Here is an 18,773-nt window from a genome sequence, read left to right on the forward strand (position 1 = left end):
CAGGAACTACTTTGTCTCCATTGGCAACTACACATCTGACCAAACCAAAATGACATGTGGGGTACCCCAAGGATCAATTTTAGGTCCTGTCCTGTTTAACCTTTATATGCTCTCTCTGGGCCTAATTATGCAAAAAAACAAAATAGCTTATCATAGCTATGCAGATGACACCCAACTCTACATAGCCCTCTCATCGGATGACTATGCCCCCATAGAGTCACTGTGTCAGTGCCTTGCGCAAATTAATGATTGGATGTGCCAGAATTTTCTCCAACTTAATAAAGACAAAACAGAGATAATTGTCTTCGGCAAAAAAGAAGATAGGCTCAAAGTTACTGCTCACCTCGAATCCCTATCTCTGAAGCCAAAGGACCAGGTAAAAAATCTTGGCATTATTATTGACTCTGATCTAAATTTCAACTCCCACATCAAGCTTATAAGAAAATCTGCCTTCTATCATCTAAAAAATATAGCAAGGATTAGAGGCTATATGTCCAAACAAGATCTTGAAAAACTAATTCATGCTTTCATTTCTAGCAGGCTAGACTACTGCAACAGTCTTTTCAATGGTCTTCCCAAAAAAGCTGTTAAACAACTTCAGCTCATTCAGAATGCGGCTGCTAGAGTTCTAACAAGAACCAAGAAAGCTGAACACATTACACCAGTTCTCAAATCCCTGCATTGGCTGCCAGTAAATCTTAGAATAGACTTTAAAATTCTGCTAATAGTTTACAAATCTCTCAACGGGTCAGGCCCACACTACATCTCTGAAATGCTTCTACACTATGAACCATCCAGATCCCTGAGATCTTCAGGCACTGGTCTACTAATTGTCCCAAGGACCAAATCTAAACATGGTGAAGCCGCGTTCTCCCACTATGCCTCTCATAACTGGAACAAACTCCCTGAACACATTAGATCTGCCCCTACTCTGCCTATTTTTAAATCCAAGCTAAAGACCTTTATGTTTACTCTTGCTTTTAACTGCTACTAAACTACTGCCTCTCTCGGCCTGTAATTTTAAAAAGATTTTTCCTGTACATTTCCAACAAATGGACTGTACATGTAATAATAATACTGAAGAGTGCCTTGTAACTTATTTAAAACAGAAATAATGTTTCATGTTTGTTAATTTGAGTATATATTTTAACTAAAACTGTCGGCTGTGTTTTTTATGTGTTTTTTATATGTGCATTGCTTTGCTGCTTGTTTTTTCGATTATTTTTTTGTAAAGCACCTTGAATTGCCTTTGTGTATGAAAGGTGCTATATAAATAAAATTTGACTTGACTTGACTTGAAGTGATGTGCAGCTGCAGCATTTATAAAAAAGAAAAAGAAAAAAGATATTACCACTCTTTTCAACTGAGCATGCAGACAATTAAAATAAGGGTGCAATGCATGCTTTTGCACCCCTGTAAAACCGGGCCAAACACGACCCGGAAGAATTTTACCCACCCCCGCGTCTTAACATGAAGTGAATAGGTTTTAGATAATAAAGTGACTTTGGTATTGCCCTTCGGTTTCCGGTGTGGGATCATTACAGCCTCTTTGACATTGAACCAATTACCTGTTCTCCCCTGGTGGTGGCAGCATTTAGCTGCTTTTTATTTAAAGGTTCATTACAATAATAATACAAAGCCGAACAGTGGCTAAGGCTACACATGATCCTGATTGGTTGTGGCTTTTACAGGCCCTTCCTTATTGGTTGCTTCCGGCTCCGACCAGCCTGATATAAACTGCTCACCTGGCTGCAGAGCATCTTCCGTCACTGAAGGCTCAACCCACTGAAGACAGCCAACATGCCGAACATGGTGAGTGGTTTACACTTCATTCACCATTCACAGCAGCAGCACTCTTCTCTGTTCCCCATGATGCCCATCTTCTCCTGCTCGTCTTATGGGTCTTACACCTTTGCTGGAGTGTGTGCAGTTCTGTAATAACGGTGGTGATGCACAGCAGTTTGCTGGTAGGAAGTGGTCATGTTTCCACAACATTCCTCTAACTAAATTATTAGCTCTGTTGTGGCATTACACCAAGCTAAAAAAGGAGGCTAAATTTGCTGTACATGTGTTTACACTCATACTGTATGTTATGATGTTCATCAGCGCATTTAATTTACAGACCTGACTCTCTCATTGGTTGAATTATCTTCAAATTAATTCAAACTGATTTCAGATCTACAGGTTAGATATTAAGAGTGAGGTGGATTTGTCACATGTTTCAGAATTATTTCTCGATAAATGTTTATAGAGTGATTAAAACTTACCACATTTTGTGGTGAAGGCATACATTCAAATCCATCGAGACACCATCTGCATCCGTTAGATCCATTAAATGTCCACATCGCTGAATGCTCAGCCGTGATGATAAAATGTTCTTCCTCCTCAGATTGTTTTTCTTTACTGAGCTCTGTATCGTCCATCATCATTCTAGGGACATGGGAATAATCAATGCATCCTCTCTTTGCACCGTTTCCTCTCTTTGCAATCAGTTATTTGAATTAGGCTGATTTAAGCTTATATACTACTGACACACCTATGGATAAGACTAAGAGCGCCATAAACTGCCTTAAACACGCATGGGAATGTTAAGTATGATATGATGAAGGTAGTCTAAAACCAAAACTCAGCAATAAATCTAAAATCTCTGATCATCGCCTCTCAGTCATCACCAGAGTTCCACTCGACACATAATCATTTCAGCTCTTTCAGTTCTTCACATCACATCCCACAGCTTCTTCTCACATGGAAATCAGAGCCATGTAGAAGAGTTGCTCTCAAGAGTTCCAGGAAGTAAGGTCCTGGATTAAGCAGTGCTGTCGAGTTGCAGCAAAATGGACAGTTTGTGTTGTACTTTGATTTCTTTTTTTTTTAAATCAAATTGTACATTATCAGCTTCATTTTAGCATTCAAAAGTAGCGCAAGACCCTTTCCTGGCTGTTCATTGGCTAATGAGTCACGCATTTTGGTCCTCCGCTGACGCAACTTTCTCTCTAGAGGACAGTAATGGAAATGAATGATTAATGAAATATCCACAACATTTGATTTTGACATTGATGCCTACTACAAACACTCCCCGCAGTGTTTTTCAGCTTCCTCGTCAACATGCTTGACCAGCATGTGTCTTATCCATAAGATTAGCAGAACATCTCAGGTTTGGCCTTGCAAATCTATCTGGAAATCAAAATCATTATATCTATCCAAAGGGAAAGCAGAATGCCTGGCCCATTGGACTCACATCTCTCACCTGCTCCAAACTTTATTACTGATGCAATTCCAAACGAATTTCACAAAATGTGTCACGTAAAAGTGGTTTGTTGTTTCCTCATTCCGATCCTTTGCATTCTGTGTGAACTGAAGTCAGTATTGTCACCTTTCATTCAATTGAAAGGTTGTTTGGTTGACATTTGTCACCATCCTTCCATCCATTAATATTCTTTGTCATTTCCATTGACAGAAAATCGCGGACATGAGCTTCAAGGAGGGGCAGGAGTTTGAGATCTGCGTCAAACCCAACGACGACTGCGAGCGGTAAGTCCTCTTCATGAGCCTGCTCTGTTCAGCCTTTCAATGGAGTGGGCTCTGATGTGGTTCATCTGTAGGTCAGGAACACAATGGTCCGACCTCAAACGCATCTCTAGTATTCATAGTATTCCCATCACATGCATTTCCTACCAATATGGTGCTTTACAATTACACAATTACACTTACAGCTCGTTAGCTGTTTTTGTAATTTGATTGTAATCACCTGTTAATTGATTACAATCACCTGTTTTTGTCTTACCAAGATGGCCGTATGACGATATAAAAGAATGCTATGAATACCGAAATGGGATTTATCTTTCACTCGCCAAATACCAGGTTACCACGCACGTCACTTCAACTCTGAATATTGATCTGCTTTAAAACTGACAAATACCTCGACAAGCTTGTTGTGAGAATACACCTTTGACAAGGATGTTGCTACCTGAGTTGCCATGTGGCTGCAAGTGGTTCTTGGTTGCATGCAAGTTTATTCCTATTACTTGAATAATGTTTATTGGAAAACATTGAATTCACTCTTCGTCTCTCACCAGGTAGTTTGGGTGACAGGATTACGTTAGGATGTTTAGGTGCATTTACACCTAGATTTGATGGATCTAAATACAATCTGATCACCCAGGATATTAACACCTGGAATAGAGATAGGCTTTGAGTTCCACTTTGCAAAAACAGGTAGATGAAATTGTTTAGTGGAAATGTTTGGTTTGAGATCGAATCCTCTGTTCTCACAGTTTTAGATGACCTGTTTTTAACCTGGGAGAAGCTGTAGCATGCTGTGAGATAAGATAATTAATCCATTCTCTTTCTCTTGTCACATGACCTCCCGCTGCAGTTTTGCCTTCAACATCGGTCATGATTCTGCCAACTATGCGCTGCACTTCAACCCTCGTTTCGAGACCCCTCAACGCCCCAGCGCCATCGTCTGCAACTCCTTGTCCGGGGGGGACTGGGAGGAAGAGCACTGCGAGGAAAACTTTCCCGGAAAATTCCCCTTCCAGCGTGGGGAGGAATGCAAGGTTGTGTGTGTGTGTGTGTGTGTGTGTGTGTGTGTGTGAGAATTATTTGCAATCTCTCACGCTCTTTCAGTTTGATAATTAGTCACTAAGCTACATTTAGGTATACAGATATAAATCTAGTGAAGCCGTTTGTTTGCCAAGGAGGTGAGTTACATTATCGATTAAACTGAGCCCAGCGAGCACGGACGGACCCGGACGATTCGAGAGAGCCCAACAGGGGGCAGCTCAAGTCACATCATGACGAGTTAGATCTGGCGCAAAGTATCACTGTATCACTATCCAACTAATTCCACTCACCACTGAAATATCCACGAGAATAACTAAATGGTTGCAATCAATGTCAAATAAATCAGGTATTCTAACAGTCTGGTCTGGTCTACTCTTATCCTAAATCTGATCTGATCAGCACTTGTGGAAACAATCTGTGCTGATGAACAAGCTGTTTGGTTTTGTGGAGGTGGGACTACGAGGAGATCAATTGCGGGGGAATCCTGCATCGTCTCACTTGCATAAAATAAAATACACTGCGAAGCGTAAACGACATTTATGAGTTGGAAGTTGGAATGTAGCATTTTGGGCGAGGTTAATGCTGATCGTTTCGGGCTTCTGCAGCTGCTTACACAAATTGTTATAGACGGTCACACTGTGATGTCCGATCCACAAAGACCACAAAGGCACCCACTTTTTAAATAAAAAAAACATTTATGCCATAATAACGTTACATCTTACGGTATAGGCTATATTCGTGTTTAGCCTGTGGTGTGCAGGAGCACTGGGTAAACAATGTTAATAGGCTGGACACACGACTTGTAAGATTTGAGGGAACTGTCAGAGTAAAATGATTGATTGACTGCTTATTGATTGATTGTTGATCATTAGAACCCTCAATGATTCTTCGAGATTAAGGTTTCGCTTTTTAAACTGTCCCGACTCCACGCGCATTGTTGAAAGAACAAGTGAAAAGGGATCCATGTTTTGAAATGGTATATAAATTAGTTCCATGTGCCACTGATTATCTCAGTAAACAGATAGTTGAGTTGTAGAGTAGTGTGCTGCCACGCTGGAGACCGAGGGTTCAAATCCCGGTTGGCGTACTATTTTATTTTTCTGATCGCAAAGTCGTTACTGATTGGGGAGGACTGAATCCACCACTGGCCAGTCACTGGCCAAGTGAACGGTTCCCTCCCATAACCAGCTGGCTAAGGGGAAGTGTCCCAGACCCAGAGAGAGATCTGCAGCATGCAGTAAGAACTCTGCGTCAGAACTCTGGTGGGTCTGGCTCGCTGTGATAGTGGTTTGACCTTGTGGGCATCTAGGGCTGAACATTGCATTTAGCCCCTTTAAAACATGGCTGATACATTAAATACTGTTCACAATGTGTTCTCACATTCGGCGACATTGAAAATGGCGGCCTCCCACTTTGGAATTAGTCATATCTTTTAGACAATCAAGTTCTGTTCTCATGCTTTTATCTTTCTTTAGACAACAGTGCTGCTCTCACTTTTGTGTGCAGAGATTATAGCTCAACTGTGGTCAGGCTGTACTGTAGAATGGCACCCATTCTATTCTATATTTCTATATTTTCTATATCTCTCTATCATAAGATTGTTCAATGTATTATTATTACTACTGTAATTTCCCTGCTCTCTCCTCCCCCACATCCCCCCGCTCTCCCTCCCTCCTCTTGCTCCCTCTTTCCCCCTTCCCCTGCTCCTTCCCCACCTCCTCCCCTTCCCTGCTCTCTCCTCCCCCACACTCCCCATTCCCTCCCCACCTCTTCACTTTCCTGCTCTCTCCTCTATCACATTCCCCCTGCTCCCTCCCCACCTCCTCACTTTCCTGTTCTCCTCCCCCACTATTCTAAAGCATGGCACCCATTCTACCCTAAAGTATGGCGCCCATTCTATTCTATATTTCTATATTCTCTATATTTCTCCATCATATGATTGTTCAATGTATTATTATTACTACTGTAATTGCTACTGTTGTGTCAGCTAGAATTAGCTAGACATTCTTTACTGTGAAGTCCTCTGAGACATGCTTGTGAATTAGGGCTATACAAATAAACCTGACTTGACTTGACTTACTCGAGGGCATAAATGTTTGCACTTTTTTAACCTTCATTTCTCCAGACATATTATTTTCTGACTGAGCGTATCATTTCTCTTAACACATATCAGTTGCTCACATTCCCACCTGGACGCTGCTCAGTACAACCACCATCAGCAGAAGCATCTGTGATGTGTGCTCTCTCCTTAGTTTCCTAATATGAAAGATTTAGCTCAAGATCAAACTTTCTCATCTCCGTGGCGGTGAGGAGATTCAAGATTCAAGATTCAAGATTCAAGATTCAAGAGGATATTCCTGGGCTCACTGTCGCACTGTCGCACTGTCGGCGCTGCTACACCGTCAAGTCAACACCCGCTGAATTACGAAGGGGGCGACCAACAGCTTTTATTCACAAGTTTCCTGGTGAGACCGCGGGCGCTTCCAGGACCGCCCCCTCACCATCACCGAGGACGAAGTCCGCCGGTCGTTCTCGCGTATCAATCCACGCAAGGTGGCCGGCCCAGATGGCATCCCTGGGCGTGTCCTCAAGGCCTGCGCACACCAGCTGGCAGGAGTATTCACAGACATTTTTAACCAGTCTCTCTCCCTCCGGCAAGTTCCCCCCTGCTTCAAAACAGCAACAATCATCCCCATTCCCAAATAGCAGAAAGTGACCAGCCTCAACGACTGGCGCCCAATAGCCCTAACGCCCATAGCCAGCAAATGCTTCGAAAAGCTGGTTATATCACAGATCCGCCCCACACTCCCCCCGGACCACGACCCGCTACAGTTCGCATACCGCCCCAACAGGAGCACAGCGGATGCAGTAGCACACGTGCTCCACACCGCCCTCTCCCACCTGGAGGGGAAGGACACTTACCGTCTTTCCTCTAATAGTAACCGGGGCCTTTATTTACTGAGCCGCAGAGAGCCCCCGTCCTATATTAGAGCAGAGGCCTGTATTCGAGTGAGGCCTTTATTTCTTAATATTAAACTCTCATGGACATACTCCTTTATTTTCATGACTTTTATTGCAAAATATTGCATAAAACCAAACAACGCAAATAAATATTGGTGGTCACTCACTCACTCAGTATCCTCCTCCTCCTCATCTAGTATGTCGGTATCCTCCGCGTCCTCATCATCATCAACATCATCCAGAACAACAAGTTCATTGTTGACCAGTTCCTCTTCATCATCCTCGGCTGCCTGTCTGTTCTCCTGGTCCCGCTAACGCAGCTGGGCGAGAGCCTCCCGTCCAGCGGCGCAGGGCTGTCCCTGCTTGAAGCAGTGGATGAGGTTACACTCCCGTCAGTTTTCACAGACTGTCCACAAACTTGGAAGGACTTTTTGATCAGATCCTTGTCCAGCTTGTCCCAGGCGGCGATCACCCAGTCCACAAGCAGGCATCGAGCAGGCGCTTTTAGGTTTCCACGTCCAGCTGTGTACTGCTTATCTGCGTCCCCAGCTATCCACTCGTCGTAGGCATCGTGCAGGCTCTGCTTGAAGGGCTGATTCCACATCACACTGTACCAAATGTTCCGCTGCATATTGCACAACGCTCTCTTTAAACTTAACGTCAAACTTTCGTCTGGTTCGTTTGGCCGGTGCCATGTTTGTTTTAATTTCTCTTGTCTGCGTTACGTCCGGTTACGTCACACGGTAGATGCGTTGTGTTATGGGAAATTTACAGTACCGTATTCACCGTAGTTTTTGCTCCTTCGTTTTTTGTTTTTTTTGACCCGGCCTGTATTGAGGGAGGGGCCTTTATTTGTCCGTGCAGGCCGTGCCCCCGTCCTATATTAGAGCAGAGGTCAGTAATGGAATAGAGGCCACTAATAGAGGAAATACGGTATGTGAGAATGCTGTTCGTGGACTACAGCTCAGCATTCAACACCATAGTACCCTCCAGGCTGGTAAGCAAACTCAAGGATCTGGGACTAAGCAAAGCGATGTGTGACTGGATCCTGGACTTTCTAACAGACCGCCGCCAGGTGGTGAAAGTGGCGTGATTTCTAACCCCACATAGGATAAGTAATAACCACGCCCTGTGGCGCCGGGATTGGCCAGGAGCAACACTGGAGGGCACGCAGCCCGATTTTATAAACCAACTGAATTTGCTCTTGAGAATGGACAGCGATTTCGAGAGCGGACATTGAGAGCGGACATTGAAATGAATTATGGTCACCTACCTTCCTTAGCATAGTAGAATAATAATAATAAGCATAATAATATAATCTACACAATGTACACAATCTACAAAAACATGCAATAATATAAACGGTGTTGTGTTCACGTTCATAGCTCATATAATATAATGTATCATATCGTTAATTTCAAGCTCAATTCTTACCCAGAGAAAAGGTACAGCACTGAAAATGAAACAAGCAATAGTTTTTTAAACATCTTTATTTTAAAAGATGAAAAACCCCAGGCTTTAGTCCCAAACTTCAATGCTCCTGGCCAATCCCGGCGCCACAGGGCGTGGTTATTGCTTATCCTATGTGGGGTTAGAAATCACGCGTGAAAGTGGGCAACCTCACCTCCTCCCCACTGACCATCAGCATAGGAGCGCCACAGGGGTGCGTCTCCAGCCCCTTCTGGTATGACCTCTACACCCACGACTGCGTGGCGACTCAAACTTCGAACACCATCGTGAAGTTTGCAGATGACACAGCGGTCGTGGGGCGGATCTCCAGGAGCAACGAGACAGCCTACAGAAAGGAGGTGGAGGCCCTGGAACAATGGTGTCAGGACAACCACCTCTCTCTGAACGTCTCAAAGACAAAGGAGGTCATTGTAGACTACAGAAGGGGGGGGGCACACACCCCCCAATCACCATCAACGGCACAGTGGTGAAAGGGTGGACAGCTTCAAGTACCTGGGAGTCAATATCCACCAGGACCTGACATGGGCCAACCACACCGCCACTGTTGTCAAAAAGGCCCAACAGCGACTCCACAGACTCAGGCGCCTGAAGAAATTCGGGCTAAGGCCAAAAATCCTCACAGACTTCTACAGAGGCACCATTGAAAGCCTGCTGACTGGCTGCTTCACCACCTGGTACGGGAACTGCACCACCATGGACCGCAGGGCGCTAAGAAGGTGAGGCGCACGGCCCAGCAGGATGTGAGCTGCCAGAACTGCAAGATCTGTACAACCAGCGGTGCCTCAGGAGGTCCCTGAAGATCATCAAAGACACAAACCACCCCCACAACAGTCTGTTCTCCCTGCTACCCTCAGGGAGGAGATACAGGGTCCCAAGAGCACGCACAAATCGCTTGAGGGACAGTTTCTTCTCACAGGCCACAAGACTCCTTAACATATACAAATAGTGTAGTAGCCGTACTGTACCGCATTGTAGATGTCACCATTATGTATGACTAATGTGCAATAGTATGTTTAATTAGGTATACGCTATTTGCACCTAACATAATGTTGTTGTTGTTGTTCTCACTCCTCCCTTCCAAAAAACGCTACCGGAGCATCAAATCACACACCACCCGTCTCAGTAACAGCTTTTTCCCTCAGGCAGTCAGGCTGCTGAACAGTTGACTCACACACACTGCAACGCACTGTCACTTTGTTGTTCACCATTACTGTACTGTATTGTATTGTGGTTTGTGTTATGTCTACACGTACTGTGTACAGACATGTCTGTATCACGTGTAGCCTACATAGTTATGTAGGTCTACACCCTTTTTCTGTCGGTCTTTGTGACCATGTCCTTGTGTATGTAAGGCTGAGGGTGCTCAAAGCATAAAGAATTTCATTGTATTATACATTGTATTATACATATGACAATAAACTACTTGAACTTGAACTTATGTCTAATTATGTTTAAAGTATGTTCATGCCATTTGCACTATGGGCAGTGAATACGCCACTGTCTGTGGCGTGTCTTACTGCTCTATTGCCCGTTGCCTCTTGTTTTTTATTTATATATCTTCTATTTTATTTTTTGCACTATGTTGTAACGGAGCCTACAGCACAAGAATTTCACACGTGATACTTGTACTACGGAGTGACAATAAAAATCTTGAATCTTGAATCTTGACACCCTCCCTCCCTGTTTCCAGCTGCCGGTTGCCTGTTTCCACCCAGGACCGTTCATAGTGAAAGAGACTGAAAATAATCATAATAATTGTTGTGACTTTGTACCTACCTATGTCTTGTAATGATGCCCCCCAGCACAATAATTTCACACGTGCATAATTGTACAACGGACTGACAATATCTTGAATCTTGAAAGAGAGAGACCGCTAAAGCTACATTCAATGACCAAATAATAAAGAAATAATAAAGAGTTCCGGTTTGGACGTTTATCCTTCAAAACAAAAGCAGCCGCTATGCAACCACATACTATTTTTAGCCATTTCGGCTAAAATAAGCCCGTAGCCTACAGCAGTGGTTCCCAACCTTTTTTGTCTTATGTACCCCTTGAGCTGTTTTTCAATGACAATAGTACCCCTCACTCATGCGTGTTGAGGATTACATACAAGTAAATCTATACAAAATATGTTTCACTGAACTGCCGGTGTTTGGGCTTTTTAGTTGTTGTTTTTTGGCATTATCAGTAGCAGAACAGTGTAGCAGTTGACACTTGCCAGCAGAACTAGTTGCGGCACACACATCACATTTTAACAATGGGCTTATGAAATGACTTGGAATATATATATTTATTTATCATTTTGGAGGTAAATTGTATTCCCCAATCATTCCAAGTACCCCCTGCAAGCTGCTCAAGTACCCCTAGGGGTATACGTATCACTGGCCTACAGTACGAGTGAATTGACATTCACCTCGTTTTTGTAAAATATCGCCGCTATGCAACCACACAACGTTACTATTTTTAGCCATTTCGGATAAAATAAGCCAAACGTTCCCACTTTTTGACAGCGGCGCGCACCTGCTTGCTAGTGAAAAAGTCGACAACCGGCAACCGCTGAGAATCATGGGAAAAGTAGGTCCAGGAATAAGGTGAATAGGCTCATAAAACATAATAGCAGCTCAGGGAGCGAGATAAAACTCTCCTCGATGTCCCTCTGCTGCAGTTCTGCACCATGTCAAAGTCAACGTGCTGCTGCTCACTTTATATATATGCCTTTTTGAAAGTTGTGTGCATATTTTGGATCTTTACTTGATACTTATATCTCTTCCCTCCCACCAGTTCTACATCCGCTTCAACAAGGAGCAGTTCTTCATCAAGCTACCTGAAGGCATGATGATAAACTTCCCCAACCGGCTGGGAGACGTGAAGTACAAGCACTTTGACGTCGGCGGCGACGCAAGGATCATCGGCATCAAGATCAAGTAGACGTCTTGTCTCCTGTGTGTGCCTGTCCACCCTTTTTGTTTTTGTGTGTGAAATATAGTTTGTCTTTTACATTACTGTGAGTCCAGACCGGATCAGTCATCTTTTATCTGCCAAAGCTTGTGAAAAAAAACACCACCACCACGGGCCACTCTTCAGTCCGACTATTACCTATGTGGGGTTTTCATAAATATGACGAAAATACTATGTATGCATGTTTCCTGTTTTGGGTATACGCATATTTCTACACCTACATATACACAGTCTTATACATCTGGCCCCAGGGCTGATTTCTATCAATATACAGTAGAGCTTTTCTTCTGTAATGAGAGCAAAGGGCCTCAAGAGGGCGCCACAGTAAATCTCACCTCATTGTACTTGCCTGACATCTGATCTACAGTATGGAGGTCACTGGGCTTGTTAATAAAACGCTGTGAAACAAGAGTGTTGTGTATTGTGTGCCCTTCTTATTGTGCTTCCTCGAAGGCAAGCACAATCTTGGAATCTCTCACTTCATTTATTTATATTTTCTCGTTCCCAAAAGTTGTGTTCACCATTTCTCCTACAGTTTTCACACTACATAGACATGTGAGACATCAAAATGTGCGGCTCATTGAGGAATCGTGCACATTTGCATTGCTAAGAGTTTCATTGCACGGTTTTCGCGATAACGTGCAATTTTTTCCCCCATTCACTTGAATGGGGTTTCGAAATCGTTGGCATTAAATTAGCGGTAGCTCAGAACCCTAAGACCTGCCACTACAGTACCAAACTTCGTAGGTAGGTTCACAGTCACCTTTTATTATGTGCTGGAAAATTACACTAGTGGACCAGATGGTGGTGCTATAACAGCCCTCCTTAAGTTTTGGTCCATAACTTTTTAATCGTAGGGGCTACATTCAAACTTCTTTTTTCCCTGTATTCCTTGGGTCATTCCGCATCTGCTGATATAGGCCCCGCCCATTTCTGTCAAACTAGAATTTCTGCCATTTTGAATTGTTGAAGTGGTTTTTCCCCCTGCTGTTTCTCCCTTAAATTTGGTCTGATCTTCACCAAACCACATCACACAGCATGTGTGGACTGTCCTGCACAAAACTTATCACACGTGTGACCATGTAAGAAAGCCAGGTAGATAAATTGACAATGCCACCTTGGGAATTTCACCCAAGGAGTTAAACCAAACTTAGTTTTACCCTTTCAAAAGGAGGAGCAGAGGCAGAATGTTCCAAGTATAAAATGTACAAAGTTTATTTGAGACACGGGTTCAAGTTGAAAGGCCAGAATGTTAAAAAGCTTGGCATTATAAAACAATATAAACACTAAGTGTACAAAATGGAGGCCGCTAATAGCCAGAAGGAGGGGTTGGTTGTCCCCAGAGAGAGCTTCAGAAAAGTAGGCTATCCCAATGGATTAAGACCACAAATGTGGGTTCACTACAAAAAGCACAGCACACTGAAGACTATTGGGTTCACTACAAAAAGCACAAAAAAAAGGGTTCACTAGAACAGCACACCTACTAGATGTCTGCCTATAAGCAGAAACACACACCAACAGGTGACTAGAAAAAGGGGGATTTGCCAGCTCAGCCCCTCTCAGTGGGACAACTTCTCCTCCACTCCTGGCCCCGGACAACCTGCAGCCAGAGAGTACAAATTACAAACAGGAAGATGGTTGGAAAAGAAAACAAATAAATGAGGCTCCAGGTATTTATAGATTTTTTAATTTTTTTTATCCCATTTTATCCCCCATTAGTGCTCATTTGATTTCTCTGTCCTGGTTGCTACTCCATCCTCCGAGACATGGGCAGTCAGCCAGCCGCTTCTTTTCACCTGACAGAGGAAGCTTCACCGGTAGGACATAGCAGGTGGGAGGTTCACGCTATTCCAACCAGTTCCCCTCCCTCTGAACAGGCGCCCTTAACGACCAGGGGCCGGTTGCACCAACTGGTCTTACACTGGTCTTAAGTTGGTCGTAACTTTACGACCTAACAGCTACGCCGGTTGCACCAAGACGGCTTAAGCCTTCTTTTCACTACGACCAGGCGTAACTCCTACGCCTCGTCAGGAGGAGGCGTAGAGCCTGCCTGTCTCCGCGGAGACCTTTTTGAGTTTACCGTCATCGTCGTAACACAGCCAGTTCGCCGTCTTTGAAAGCACGACGTTAGATTATAACTAACTAGTTGTGTGGCTTAGCCTTCCCAAATGTTGCCGTTAATTTTTTAGAATGTAATACATAGAATTGGGAACGTTACATTCGATTTCATTCAGACTGCCTGACACTAATCGCCGCCGCCATTTTCCCCCGGGGCTTCCACAGGAGGAGGGGGGTGGGAGGAGGGAGGGTGTAGTGAAGCACATACAGTAGTGGGTGACGGCGCGAGGCACATTTGTGGGCCAATCAGAGGGCATTCCCCGGCAATTCACATGAACGCGCATTGCTACGACCAGCGTAGTTAAGACCAGAGTAAGCCGTGTTGGTGCAACAGGCGTAAATCCACTCTAAAGACTGGTCTTAACTAAGACCGACGTAGGAGTTACGACCGGCCCCAGAGGAGGAACCACATTAGCAACCAGGATATTGCATGTTTTTGTGAAGGGGGTTCCTATATGAAGGAAACCCCCGGGAGGCACGGGGAGAACATGCAAACTCCACACAGAAAGGCCCTTTTGACGACCCCACCCGGGCGGTGGGCACTCGAGGACATGCGGACGGGCACGCATTCCTTCAGCGTTCACATCGTCCCAGGTGGGAATCGAACCCACGACCTTCGAGCTGTGAGGCGATAGTGCTTACCACTGCACCACCGTACCTCCTATAGATTGTTACTTCCCATATACAATAGGAGCAGTAACACAGATAAAACTAGAAAAGTGCACTCGGTGGAGTGCAGATCTCCGCCAGGACCGCGTTTTCGCCCAAGCTGATCCATAGACGATTCCCCCTATCTTCCCATTGGCCTTAGGTGCTAAAACTGGCGTTAAACACAAAAAAACGCACCAGAGATGGGCAGTATTTGAAATACTTGTATTTGAAATACGTATTTCAACTACTTTTTTGTATTTTATAATTTGTATTTGGCTGGGCAGAGAAAAATGAGATGTAATTTGTATCAAGATACTTTCAGATCTTGTATTTTGTGTATTTCAAATACATAAAATACATTTTTCTTTTTATTCTCAAATTGACACATGTAAACATTGACACAGGTTTAAACTAAAGATGGAGAAATTAGTTGTACTAAAAACAACTAAGTGAACTAAACTGAAACCTGATATGAATAAACAGAGAAATTACTTGTACTAAAAAACAACTAACTGAACTGAACTGAAACCTGATTTGAATAGGAGAAATTAGTTGTACTAAAAACAACTAAGTGAACTAAACTGAACTGAAACCTGATATGAAAAGATGGAGAAATAAGGTGTATTGAAAAACAACTAACTGAACTGAAACCTGATGTGAAAAGATGGAGAAATTAGTTGTACTAAAAACAACTAAATGATGTCTTGGACTATTTTCAATAATGTAGACTACTTAACAGCCAATGCCCAGTTCGTCATATCACAGTGCACGCCCCCTTTCTTTGAGGATGTATAACCCATTCATTGTTAGGCTCGCCCCCTTTCTCTGATGCTGTCTCCTCAGCCATTCACAGTTTACCACACATGTGGCAATAACCAATCAGCCCAAGGTATTCCTCTCCAGCTGATCCCAATCACCTAATCAGCGTAGTATATCAGGGTCCATGTTTTACTCTGTTTGCTATGTGCTGTGTATGTGCCATGTCATTCTCAGTTGCTGATCATCATCGCTGAAGCCGTTGTTTTCGCCCCACCTCCTCCCCTGACCACCACCATCGGTCATGACTCCTGATTGAAGAATTCCCTATGGGGGATTTCCTATCCTATTCTTCACTGACGACGCCCTCTCATCATCTCAGGAGAGCGTCATCATATCATGGAGTCATACGCCAAAATTAATTTGTTGTATCATTAAAGCTTGTTATACTTTCTATTAGTCTCTCATTATTGAAGTGAACTAAACTGAAACCTGATATGAATAGATGGAGAAATAAGTTGAAAAAACAACTAACTGAACTAAACTGAAACCTGATATGATTCAGAATAGATAGAGAAATAAGTTGTACTGAAAAACAACTAACTGAACTAAACTGAAAGCTGATATGATTCAGAATAGATTGAGAAAGAAGTTGTATTGAAAAACTAACTAACTGAACTAAACTGAAACCTGATGTGAATAGCTGAAGAAATAAGTTGTACTGGAAAAAAAACAACTAACTGAACTATACTAAAACCTGATATGAATAGATTGAGAAATAAGTTGTACTGAAAAAAACCCTAATTGAACTAAACTGAAACCTGATTTGAATAGGAGAAATTAGTTGTACTGAAAAACAACTAACTGTCATGAACCTGATTTGAATAGATGGAGAAATTAGTTATACTGAAAAACTATAACTGAACACCAAAGTACCCTAATGAAAATCAAAAATGTCTTTCTGTTGCTACAAGGATGTCTGAGCTTCACTGTGCATAATGATGGCTGTGCAGATTTTGACACTAGAATGGTGTTACCACTGCTGATAGTGGAAAGTTGTATTCAGTGAGTGATTGTTCTTTAGTAATTATGTTCTAGATAGCAGGTTGTTTTGGATTTTGTTTATGAAGCAGAAGGAGGGGAAGTCATTTTAAGGATGTAAGGATTTGAACAAGAGTCCAATTTCATGGAAGGCCTTTTTTGTTTGAGATGCAGTTTCTCATCGTTCCTCTCACCGATTCACAATTTCACAACCTTAGACAGGATGTGCATCAGGGCATTCAATTCCTGAAATGTAACCTTTTCTAGTTGTATAAATATGTTTGCACGTTAAATAAATACTGTGACGACAAGTTACTGACATGGTGGTGAATGTGAAGTTGTTTAAAGGGGACCTACTATGCCTTTTACCTATTTCAGTTATTTATATATTGTGTTATGATGTCAGATATCTATGGCTAAACATAGTCAAAGTTCCAAAACTTGAGGTTAACATGCAGAAATGCTGCCTTTAAGTCAAAAGCCCTCACAGAAGGTGATTAACAGCTGAGCTGAAGGAGAAATTAGTTCTACTGAAAAACAACTAAAACTAAAATGGAAGAACTGCGGTGTGTTAGGGAGTACACATACTCTGACAGAGGACTAAAGAGAGGATTTACTGTCAAGGAAACCAGAAAATTTCACTTTTGAATAGCTGAAATCAGAGAATTAGGACATTTTCCTTAAAGAAAAGTCTCTAAATGATTAATAGATCATCAAAATAGGCAATTAATTTAATATTTGGCAATTCATCTATGAATTGACTAATCGTTGCAGCTCTTTATAAGTTTTTATAAAATGTATTTTCATGTATTTTCAAAATACAAAATACGTATTTGTATCTCAAATACATTTTCAGACAGGTATTTTGTATTTGTATTGTGATACATTTTTTGAGCAAGTATTTGTAATTTGTATCAAAATACTTTATGATGTATTTTCGCCCATCTCTGCGCCTGCCTCGGGAAGATAGCATCATGGTTTTAGGCCCCGAAATACGCTTTACGCCGAAGAGGCGTGGCGCAGTGCCAGAATAGGCCAGAATGGGCGTTTTGGCCTTAAATACCGGCCTAACGATATCTTCCCCCCTGGCGTTAATTTAGCGCTTAGCGCTTTTCAAAACCAGGCCTTATTCAGTGCGACGTGGATATCACTGTGCGTATTTACGCACAGTTCTCCTCTGCCGATCTCACACTCTCTCCCCCTCTCTCTCTCTCCCCTACTCCCTCTCTCGCGCGTCAGACAGGCACAAAGACCGATGGAAAAAAAGTTGTTATATCGTATTTTTGAGCCCTTGTCATTCAGAGGCTGTTGAGCCACATGTGAAATCTCCCAGCATGCATTGAGGCTAATACATTTTGACGATAAATAGCAACCAAATCACCCTAAATAGGTGAAGTGGTAGATAGAAATAATGTTTATGTTAACACAGCATGCAATTGTAGAACATTTCAATATTGGACAAAATAAAACATAGAAATCAAAACACAACCCTATGTGAAACATACAGTATATGTAATCCAGGTGGTATATATATCCCTCGCAGATTTAACGGGTATCTCACAAACCATCAGAGTGACTGTTCCCAAATTGGGTACATCGATTTATAGAGTACTCTTCTACTCTGGCCTAAAAAAGTACACAGATTGACCTCACGGTGGCGCTATAGCTGCCCTTTTTACGTTTTGGTTCGTATGTTTGGAACCGTAGCTTCTACGATCAAAATTATTTCTGCCCTGGTTTCCTTGGCTCCTCCCGCTTGTACTCACATAGGCCCACCCATTTCCCGCCCACAATTACTTCGTACACCCTAGCAACGATCTACGAACGCCCTATACCGATCAGCCAACAACAACCTAACAACCAGTTAATACACCCTTGCAACCGCCTAAACATGTCCTAGCTACACATTGCCGATTGGGGGCTGTATTTATACTGGATGGGAGGGCGGGGTCTAAAGCAGGGGCATTGCAAGGGGGACGGAGCGTCGCGCCACAGCAAGCACAATTAAATGTTTAGCAAATTGAGCCGTTCTAGTTGTTAGACAGCAGGGAGCGGGGGCCAAACAGCTGTCCTGGTGGATCACCATGTGGGTGATACAGGACCTACAACCTGCTGGATCACAATATGGGTGATACATGACCTACAACCAGAACAGTCAGTGGGCCTCCTGGACATGCTCTTCCTGCATGAATAATTGAAGCACAGCCGAATTTAGCTGCATCCCAGCTAGGGATGAGCGGGAGTACTCGGGT

At 43.1% G+C, this 18,773-nt stretch overlaps 1 protein-coding gene across 1 annotated transcript; it reads left to right on the forward strand.

Annotated features, from left to right (window-relative positions):
* The first annotated feature begins 1,775 nt into the window (after window positions 1-1,775).
* On the forward strand, window positions 1,776-12,366 carry LOC310775054 (beta-galactoside-binding lectin-like). Its single transcript, XM_083635147.1, has 4 exons — window positions 1,776-1,812; window positions 3,458-3,531; window positions 4,376-4,559; window positions 11,779-12,366. The coding sequence occupies exons 1-4, from the start codon at window positions 1,801-1,803 to the stop codon at window positions 11,923-11,925; spliced, it is 417 nt and encodes a 138-aa protein (XP_083491273.1). The 5' UTR covers window positions 1,776-1,800; the 3' UTR covers window positions 11,926-12,366.
* Window positions 12,367-18,773: the final 6,407 nt, after the last annotated feature.

This window comes from Poromitra crassiceps, assembly GCF_964638095.1.
Source record: "Poromitra crassiceps genome assembly, chromosome: 4".
Lineage (NCBI taxonomy): Eukaryota > Metazoa > Chordata > Actinopteri > Beryciformes > Melamphaidae > Poromitra > Poromitra crassiceps.